This window comes from Ursus arctos, unplaced genomic scaffold, assembly GCF_023065955.2.
Source record: "Ursus arctos isolate Adak ecotype North America unplaced genomic scaffold, UrsArc2.0 scaffold_4, whole genome shotgun sequence".
NCBI lineage: Eukaryota > Metazoa > Chordata > Mammalia > Carnivora > Ursidae > Ursus > Ursus arctos.
Window position 1 is genome coordinate 18,218,528 of NW_026623056.1, and position 10,835 is coordinate 18,229,362.

General features: G+C 44.7%; 1 protein-coding gene across 1 annotated transcript in view; it reads right to left on the bottom strand.

Annotated features, from left to right (window-relative positions):
* The window catches only part of ETV5 (ETS variant transcription factor 5), a 57,423-nt gene extending 47,011 nt beyond the window's left edge, over window positions 1-10,412 (bottom strand). Inside the window, exons 1-5 of the mRNA XM_026497136.3 lie at window positions 10,247-10,412; window positions 7,039-7,157; window positions 6,817-6,904; window positions 6,639-6,686; window positions 6,495-6,545 (exon numbers count right to left, since the gene is read on the bottom strand). Of these exons, the coding sequence (XP_026352921.2) occupies window positions 6,495-6,545; window positions 6,639-6,686; window positions 6,817-6,904; window positions 7,039-7,083 (232 nt within the window). The 5' untranslated portion in view covers window positions 7,084-7,157; window positions 10,247-10,412. The remainder of the gene's footprint in view (window positions 1-6,494; window positions 6,546-6,638; window positions 6,687-6,816; window positions 6,905-7,038; window positions 7,158-10,246) is intronic.
* Between the last annotated feature and the right edge of the window lie 423 nt (window positions 10,413-10,835).

The window sequence follows — 10,835 nt, forward strand, 5'->3', positions numbered from 1 at the left end:
AATCTGACTGTAGCTACCAGCTGAGAGAAAAAGACTTCACTGGTATTTCTCCTGCCCCCAGGCAAGCTGGTTTGCATTAGAGGACAGCTCTCTAAGGAAGTCAGCCTTTCCAGACTCCTTGCTTTTCCATTCACTGCCAATAGCTACATGGGGGGAGCCACCTGGCATCCTCCCCAAGGGAGAGGGTCTCCAGAGACACTACTAGATTCTCTGGCTGCAGCGGGGGGGGGGGGGGGGGGGGGGAGTGCGAGCTACCTATTATGAACAGCTTCACAGTTCCTTTACTGGCTTCACATCCGGCTTGAAAGGTTTATAATCCCACCCTACCCCCCCCACCCCCGCCCATGCCCATGAGACATCAAAAGGGAAGAGCGTGGATATCTTGGGGTTGGCGGGTGAAATCTACTCCAAGGACAACGCAAAGTACAAGGCTAAAAACTGGTTTGGTTTCTTAGAGATTTTTTTCAAATCTTCAATAATTACCCTGAAGATCTGATGAAGCCAGTCTGACAGCCAGAGTTTATTTCAAGAAACGCATACTACTTTGTGAAAATCAAATCCTGAAGATAAACTAGCTCTTGGGTTGTTTCCTTTTTTCATAACATATTTGGCTATTTTCAAATATCTTCTATTTACCTCTTCTCAGTGCCTGCACCGCCTCCACCCCCCCCCCCCAACACTAGTGAACTCAGATGGCCACACAGGAAGCGTTTCTCTATAGCTTTTCTGACTGCAGAATCTCCATGCAATGCCTTGGCTGCTCTGCAGACCAGTGGCAAACTCCTGGCCTCTTGGTAGCTAGATCTTATCCTGCTCCCTGGAGTCTTTGTGCCCTGGACTGCAACTTTCCACCGATGCTTCCTCATTCTGGGCAGAGGAGCCCCCTTTATTTGCTTTGTGGGGGCTCTTCTCTCTAAGAAGAGCTGCTACTCCCCTGCCAAGCCTAAAGGAGTACTTACATTGTGGTTACGGACACACACACACACACACACTCTCTCTCTCTCTCTCTCTCATAGGCGCCCACCCGCATATACACTAGGGACCTAGTATTTTGCCCCTCCTTTAAGCTGAGCCTCTTAGAGGGCTGGGACAATGATAGAAACTGACGACCAAAGCCTCCGTTAAATGAGCTTGATGAGTTCACAAAATGAATTTTTAAAAAAGCAACCTAATCCGGTCCTGGCATCAGCATGCCTGGCGCCAGTCCAAGAGCTGGGAGCTGCAGCATGACAAGACTCTGAGCTCCTTGGATTCCAAGTGGAGACGCACACTGTGCCAGGGCACAGATGGGGCCCAAGCTGCCTCAAGGGCAGCCATGTGCCTGAGAGGGGGCTGTCCGCTTCGGAGGCTGGACGTACTTTACCACCATTAGAACTCGAGTAACATGTGGACGGTACAGTCTCTTGGTAGAGACACACGCCCCCAAGCCCACCACCACGAACATTTTTTCTGAGACTGAAATGAAAACAATGATTCTCCTAGCTGGTAGAAATGGCAGATAATACAAATCCTCAGCTTTCTCGGGCCACCCATGTCTTAATCTTATGAAAGTAAAGAATGCTGAAAACAGGGTAGATGGTAATTTCTGGAGTGATACCAGGATTTTGTTACCTCTGGAATCTACATAAGTGATCGGCTGGGGGCAGACACACATGCAATTCCCCAAGTTCTTGCCAAACACAAAGGACTGGAAAGGTTACTGGGGTTTTATTAGAGGGCTAAGAGCAGAAAGACATCAAAGAGGAAGAGAAAAATTCATTGTTTTTAATAAGCCCAACTGAATTAAAGTTAGAGAAAATAGATTTTGTGCGAACATATGGCTCTCTTAAATAAACGGGGACTGTAGGTCTTGGATCCTTAAGAGTCCTGGTCTAAGGATCTTGGAGGCTATCAAAACAGGAAGGATTTCAAGTCACTTAGCACCCTCTCAGTGGTAAGGTAGTGGGCTAACAAAGACTTTGAAAGATACACTGTAGCCTGGAGTCAAATGACCTCTCCCCTCCACATCCCTCCACCCCCCCACCCCCCGCCGCCCCCCAGCTCTTAGCAGCACTCCTCTGTCTTCTCCTACCTTCAGAACTTCTGGCTCTCAAAAAGGACAAACTGATAGCCTGGACTCCCTCACATCTCTCATTTTCCAAGTGCCTACAGTTACTTTCCTACCTTCCAAACAAAAAGACTTTGGGACCATCTTTTCAAATAGAAATGGTCCAAGACACAGAGCAAGTAACCTTAGAGTTTTGCTCCAAACTGGGCCCCAAATGATGTGCCCTCTCCAAAAGGAAGGCTCTGCCTCTACTCTGTCAACTTCATGTATAGATTAAAAAAAAAAAAAAAAAAAAGGTGAGTTGAATAATCTCATATTAAAACAGGATTAAGATCAATGTGTTTTAGGCTCAAGGGCTGCCGTAACGGTTAGTTCTATTTCCCGAGCCACCTATTACAATGTATTTATGAAAAGTCAATTTTATCAGTTAATTAGCCGGTCCTTAGGAAATTACTAGTACTTCCTCCAATCGGCCCATTCTTTTTGAAACAGAGATCTAAAAAAGAACACTTCAAGGGGAAAATAAGGTCATTTGGATTTTCAAACAGTTCTCTAAATTATATTAGCTATGGAGGCCATGGTTTTAAAACAAGATTTTTATCATGCCTTTTCCCCAGTGTAAAATAATTTTGTTATCCAAGATGCTGACAGGTAAATTTTCACAATATCACAACTGAAACAAATGAGTGAGATTAAAAGAAAATTAGAACTGAAATCTGCATTTAAAAAATGCTATTTATATATTCTAAAAGCTAGTAATACCCTTAAGTGCCAAGTCAGTCCAGAAAAATTAATGTAAGCTCCCCTTCCCCAAACCTAAGCACTTTGAGTTCCAGTCTTATCCATGGTTTTGATTTGTAGTTAATTCTATGAAAATGTAAAGTAAAAATGTATGCACATCTAACCACTGACCCAGATTTCCAGGTTTGTAGCTCTGTATTAATACACATATTTAGCTATACACACATTTATACGGATATATATACATACACATATTTATATTATACAAGATACACAGTTTTATCTGTATGTACACTAGTATGTCTTATAGGAAAGATGTCAGTTTTATAATTTTTGTTTCATAGGTCTCTTCCAAATTCTAGATGGAAAAACTCGAAGCACCAAATATTTAAGAAGTTTTTCAGGATCATGGAATGAAGAGAACTGAGGTGTCAAACTGGGTGGTCAACAGTCTCCCTAAGTCCTTCCTGAGGGCTGGCTCTAGGTTTTTGAAATCATGAGGTTAAGCCTGGGCCACACCTGCACGTGCCAGTACCCCTGGCTCTACAGCTCCGTGAAAGCTTCTTTAAGGATAATATTTTATAATTTCTTTTTCTCATTTCACCTAACCCCTCACATTTGCCCCAAACCACCAGTCAGTCTCTCCAGTTACCTGGACCTTATATTATCTCCCCTGTAAAATGAAGGGGTTGGGAAGACTATCTCTACAAGGGACCTGCAGCCCAAACAATCTGGGATCTTCAAGGTTACTTCTCAGGACCAGGGGACAATGGTGGGCACTGGCCGAACCCCTACGTCTATAGGTCGTACTTTCTGTTGCCTTGAATTTGACCTTTAAGAGTTTCCAGATGGGGGGATACTTTGCTAATGTCTGTATTTGTGAGATAAGGTGAAGTCTATATAGCTAGAAGTAAGCTGGGCGTTTCTATAAGACTTATAAGAACAATGGTTTCATTTATTCAAATCACACTTCTGGATAGATGCCTATGGGTAGGAACCCAAATCTGGAAAACTTACAAAATATAATCTCTTTAGAAGTTGAGCTCATGGCACTTACTGAAAAAAGTAAGTTATGATCTTCAAAACTGACATTCTAAAGTAAAAATTACATTACTTAGTATTTCTTTTTCTCAAAATCACACACACACACACACACACACACACTCTCTCTCTGCCTCTGCACCGACCCCCCCCCCCACAAATACACACAGGAAAATTAATCAAATCATTAAAAGGACAGATTATAATCAGTGTGGCAGGCCACAAAAGAATATTTGTTACAAATGCTTTTGCTACTACAGGGAAAAGGTTTGCTTTCCTGGGCAAGTGCAAGTTTGGTTTACAGTTCATTGATTGGCTGATTCAAATCAACTCATAAGGTTTTATTAAATTTGAATGAGTTTCTTCCCCTCCCCTGGAATAATCATGGGCTCTTCCAGAAGGTGACTGCAGTGAAAGCTGATCCTCAATCCAAGGCTGAGAGATGTGCTCAGAGAAGGCTGCCCAGCCCCCGGCGTTGCCAGCCCCCGGCGCTGCCAGCTCCCATGCATTTACAGTGCCCGTCACAACTGCAGTCCAACCAGTCACACATAACAGTAAGGATGAACGGCTCAGGAACATACCACCCCATACCTGCACTCTTACTTAACCTCTCAGGCAAGTTGATCTATTTGAAGCCCTCCTTCTTAAAGCTCCATCCCCCGAAATTGGAGTCAGAGAAGGGGAAAGAATTATTAAAACACTTTTTGAGGCTACTCAACCATCTGTTTTATCCTTAAAGGACAGAAAAGCTCAGCCTTAAGAAGTTAAAGCAAAAAGCAAACAAAGTAAAAAACACATCACACTTGGTAAGCAGAAAGATCTCTCAAAGCATCTCCATTTTAGAGTAGGTATTGCAATTTAATGAAAGAATTTAGCACATTCTATTGGCTGAATGGGAATTATTTCTAAAGAGCCAAAACACATTTATTGATTCCTTCACATTAGCCTATTCCTGCAGATAAACATCTCTCCAAATATAAATCTTGTTTACTGACATCTTTCTCGAAAGAGCATACCTTTGCTTCAGCACATGAAATCAATTTGAATGCAATCATCTCAACTTCCTTTTAACTCTTTGGGTTACAGAGAAACAAACAAAAGTGTCATAAAAGCATTTCAAAGAACTTCTGCCAAGAAAGCCACCTCCCAAACAGACTGCAGTTTATGCTGCTCTGAGCAGGAACGGGAAAGGCTGGGCCAAATTGTCAACACAGAACAAAGTGGGATTACAAATCCCGTCTTTTATCTTGCAACACACACACACACACACACACACACACACACACACACACAGACGCACACAAGCACACACGATATTTGGGTTATCTTTATTTAGCCTTTTAGTGGCAAGCTTCCCAATCACTTGAAAGCAATCAAAGGGCAATAATTAACATGCATTTACTTTCCTATAGAAAAACCATAGCAAGCTGGGACATTGCTAAGGTAACTATGCACTTGCGGGTTGCAGTTCATTCCCTTTTAAAGCTTCATGGCATTGTGCCTTGAACAGGACGTCTATCATTAAAGAATGTTTAGCTGGTACCTCTGGTCTTTCATCTAATGACTTAGAACAGCCAGCTTTTACTTAGATACAAAGATACCCTTTCTCCCCTGTGGCATTTACACATATAAACACACGCACACACGCACACACACACACACACACGCCCAAGATGAAACAAAGCTGGGAAGAATTTGTTGGTGCAAAATGAGAAATCGAATCCTTGCCTGGCTCAGGTGCTTGCTATTATAAACTATGACTAAGAGACATGAATTTCTCTATGATGCAACTCTCAAGAGAGGCAGCGTTTTCTCCAGGCCTCTCTTAAACCTGCTCACTCGCCAGTGACTAATGCTCTCTAGAGCTGCCCTGTGCTGCTCACATTTCATCAGCCGGCTTTGTCCTTGATAGCTCTGCCTGGACCATAAAAGCTCCCAAACCTGTTGAGGACAGCCCGGAAAGATCAGTGCAAAGTTAACCATGCCTTTGCCAGCACCGAGAGCCATCTTTTGAGCTTCCCACTGCATTTCTTAACTCAATGATAGGTGCGCTTAATGACCATTTGAAGAATAAGTTTTTACTCCTCTCTGAAAGATAAAGTCCTGACAACTACACGAAAAATAAGAGTAAATCAGGTCACACTGTGACCACCCTGTGTCAACTTAGAAGTAGAAACAAAATTGACATGTTGGGTGAAGCCACAATTAACTGGAATCTTCCATTAACTATTTTCTGCACCTTTAAAAGAGAAAAAAATGTCAGACTCATGATCTGCATCAAGGACTTAATTTATAAAACAAACAAACAAAAAAACACTGTAAAATAAGGTCTGGTTAATGGATGTTAAGTCCAACATCTTATATATATAATGTCAATTGATTAATAATTTTGAGCTTGAAGCCTCACACATTCTTAGGCAAAAAGAAATTTAGGATGAAATTATGTTCAGTAAATCTTACCTGCAATAGAATAAAAGCATTTTAGAAATAACTCCAATAAGGAATGAAACAAAAGTTTTGAGGGTTAACTTTGAATTATTAAAAGAAATAAATGCATTCCACTGTCCAAATATGCTGGCAACTGCTGAAAAGAGTCTTCCAGACATGGATGTTCCAAGACCAAACGTTTTCAGAACAAATGTGCCACCATCAGAAAGGTACTTACAGTTATCAGACTGGAAATCTGGGACAAACTGTTCATCATCAGGAACTTGTGCTGGAAAAGAGATTTTTATTTTAGACCTTTAAGTCTTATTAAAAAGCGCAGTAGAATGTTTTATATGGAAAATCGGACAGCCAAGAAACTTGCCTTCAGCTAACCAAGCCTCTTGAAGTTGACTGAGATCCTGAAACAATTCTGGAATTGAAAACAGAAGACACCAGAATGAGACCTCTTGTGCTGGGGAGAACAGGGAGAATGAGTCTGCATGCAGCTCTCACAGGGAGCCATTTGAAGAAGCCACAAACCAAAGGGAAAGTTTCACTACCTTCGGAATCATGGGCCAGATCTGTGTCCAAAAACTTCCTCTTTCTGTCAATCACAGGCCGCCCTCTACATTCCTCTGATCGAGATTTCTGAAAGGGGCCAAAAGACAGTGGAGGCTCAAGGGTAATAAAGGGGACAAAGGGGGTTGTGCCACTGAACCAATAAGGAGAAGACTCATATTCGAAGAAGGAGAACAAAACAAACCAAAGCCACATAAACTTACCCCTGGGACCATAAAAGGGACTTGCTGATCATAAAACCCATCCATGGTGCTTCCAATGCCTCGAATATCACTTTGAAAGGTTTCAGCATTGAGTAATTTCAGAGGGGAATGGGGTCCTCCTGTAATATGAATTTGGGAGATTTTAACTGAGAGGGGGTAAAGAAGAGAAATGAAGTAATTTTTACGGCTCTTTCTTTAGGGCCTGTGCAAAATCACTACTTTCTCTGAGGTACTTAAAGCCCACTCAGGTGTAAGCTTTACAGACTAAAGGTGTGCTTGATTAAGGGCATCAAAAGTTCATAGTGTACTTAGTGTCAAATGCATTTACCTAGCTGGCCGCCCTTGTCCTTCCCTCTCTCTCTAATCATTAACATCATAAGTTTGCTAGTATCTGTTCCCTATAAAAACCAAAACCAAAACCCTTATTTTCATTATAAGAGGGTGATTTCAAGATTCTCTCCAATAGAAGATTCTCCAGGGCATTTGTAATGCTAGGTTTCTTTTTTTTTAGGAGATAATTTAATTTTTGACAGTACAGTGACAGGAAGTAGAGAAAATGGGTTTAAGCATTCCAAATTATTGGCAATTAAGAATTTGACATACATAGTGTTTCTAAAAGTAGTTTGTAGGTCAGTGGTAAGACACCATATATAGTTCCAGAAATATATTGATCAGAGATATACTCACCTTCACACAACACTCTTTTAAAACCTAATTCTTCTGTTCAAACAGACGTAGTGTCTGTAATGTCACAAATATTCCTATGGCAACTTACAGAGATATATCTGTGATATCACCAACTTCTAAAGTAAATAAAATAGCCATGAAAAGTAATATAGATCAAGGAAACTAAATTTCATCACACAGATTTTAAATGCATCTCTACCAAAGATCTTTAAAAAGTATTAAAAGCAAAAGATCTATGTAAAGAAAATTCAGTTTGTTTCTTATAGTGAATTCAATTTTCCCCAAACTTAACAACAACAAAAATAATTAAACTTGTTTCGGCAGTGTCAAGTCTTGGGGCTAGGAGGACAGGTTGAGGGTCAAAATGGTAAGGAGGGAACATTTTCTAATTTGGGAGGAATAAAGTAACAATTTTAGGAAGGTACCATCTTCCTGAACCCTTTGTTTCACTCTCCAAATAGAAATGCATTTAAATCAACAAAATGGATAAAACAGTAATTTCATTTACCCCAGCTCTAAACAAAGCAAAATGCTTAAGGATAATTCCTTTTGTTTACTTTGTATACAAATTTTATATAGAGAACTTTTTCTCAGTGGGCAATTCCACCCAACTTGTTTTTCTTAAGTGAGCAGGATACAAGAAAACCCTTCATGGTCAACCTCCTCTCAACACTCTGGCCCAACTAGTCAGAAAATTTCAAAGTCAAAGAGAAAGAGGGAGAGGAGCAAAACTGCACACAGTCCATAATTTCCTAGAAAAACACTCCCGCTAGCTTGCCTGCATGCCTTCCAAACGGCGCTAAACATTCAGAATAAAGCCTCTTTCTCAAATGTCACCAACCCGTATACAAAATCTGAGAAACGTCGGCATTGAGTTGAGGCCGTGAAAATGAGTCCTCTGTAGACTTCAAAATCTGTCAGATTAAATCGTGACCTTAGAAATTCTGTGTCTATGGGGGAAAGGGACAACGGGGAAGAGATCGGAGGGGGACATATTTCTGAGCCTCACGATGAAATACGTTGCAAAAGACTTCACCACGAAGAGCAAAAATACCTTTTAAAAATGAAATAAAAGAAAGAAGCTGCCATACGCGAACCAGAAAGAGGCATCGAGGATTTTCAAAGCTGCTTGCTCAGAGTTCAAGGGCTAGGAAAATCTTGTTCAAAGTATAATTTTTTTTAAAGCCTTAAGGGAGTTTAAACCACTTCCTTTGTGGTCCCCCCTTCCCGGTGCCCCCAGGAAAACTTTAACGCGGCGCAGCGGCGCGATCGAGGCCCCTCCCCCGCGGCGCGCAGCGGGCCTGGTTTTATGAATGGGAGAGCGAGCCGCGGCCGCCACATCAGGTAAAGGCTGTAACTGGATCCCTCGCGCTGGGCCCCATTCACAAAACAAGACACACTTCCACCCAATTCCCAGCCTTCCCCATTCATGAAAACTCCTTCAGATGCGCCCCCGCCCCCACTTCCAACGCACGCCCAGCCTCCGACGCAGGCCCCTCACCCCCAGCGATTTCGGAAGAAAGCTCAATGCTTCATTCACAAAAAGGCAAAGAAAAAAAAAAAAAAAAAGCCGCAGGGAGCAGCGAGCCAACGAAAGAAACCCGCTTCATTCATAAAGTCATCCACATTCATAAAACCGAGCTGCGGCGCCGGGCGCTACCAACCACCCCCAACGCTCCCCCGCCCCCCAAACCTCCAAACATCTCTCCTTGGCACTCCTCCTCAACCAGGAGTTCGGTTCCCTCCAGAGGTCTCCTCTCCTCTGAAAATGCGGATAGATCTCTAATCCAGTGAGAGGCTCCAGCATCTCTCTATCCCCCCGCTCCGAACCCGTTTTTCTCCCCCACTATCCCCAGGCCGCTGCTCTGATGCTCCCCGATTTCTCGAGAATCGCGATGCAGCCCGACGCCCTCAGGCTGCCGGGGGTGGGAGTTGGGGGATTGAGTGTCCACTTTCCACAATCTGAAACTTGCAAGGCCTGCATAAGTTCCTGGCCAACCCCCAACCCCTCAGGCTGCACATGCCTGTGTCACTTAACCCCTCCTGGTGCTTTGGGGGGCATCACCTCTCAAATATTCCCCTTCAAGCTGCTTCCCGCCCCCTCCTCCCCACTGCAAAGCTCCGCCGGGCGTCTCTTCTCGCGAGCCTCCAAGTCTCCTCCGGGCTCTCAGACCTCCAGAGATTGTAAAGCCCCGCAACTCCGCGTCCCTCCCCCCCATCCCCACCCGAGAGCCCCCGCACCTCGCGGCCGGGCGCGCCTCCTCGCGACGTGCGGAAACCAGCTTTCCGAGCGCTCCGGAACCGTTAGCCACCCCCACCCTATGCCTCCCAAGAACCGAACCGGACCGGGCCACCAGAAAAAGGGGCGGCCAGCTCGGGGGAGGGGGCTCAGTGCAGATAGAAAGTGAACCCGGACTTTGAGGATTCTGAATCAGCCAGTGAACTCTCGCCGGCTGGACCCTTCGGACCCGTTCCCGGACACCCCCTCCGATGCCCCCCTGTCTCCTCGACGCCCCCTCACCTGAGGCAGCCGCTCTCCTCCCGTTGCAGCGGCCCCGGGGCGCAGGCGCGCTCACGCACGCGCGCACCGGGCCTGGGCGCCTGGGCGAATGGCTGGGCCGAACCGCTCCGGGGACGCTGAACCGCTCCGCGCACCAGCGGCTGGACTCTGCGCGGCAGCTGCCAACCAGGCTGGAGCGCTGGCCCGGCCCCCCGGGGCCTGCTGCTCCGCCTGCCACCATTGGCCCGCGGTCCTAGCTCAGCCTGATTCTCATTGGCCTGAGGCCGCTCCTGCGCCTGTCTATCATGTCTTGTTTACCCTGTCTGCGGGCAAATCCAGCCAAGCCGCCCCATCAACTCCAGCCCCCATTGGTCAATATCGCGTCCCTCTCCACCCCCTCAGGGGTCTGTTTTACATAATTTATGCACCGGGGGCCATTGGCCAATCAGCACAGGCTTGTTTATATAATGAATGTAAGGACGTTTTTCATTCATAAAAAACGCGACCTGAGGGGGAAGCTTAGCTGAGTCAGTGAAGCACTTAAAGGGACCGAAGCCGCGAAGAGTCGCGTTTCGTTTCCTTCTCGCAGCTCTCCCAACTTTTCACCGAG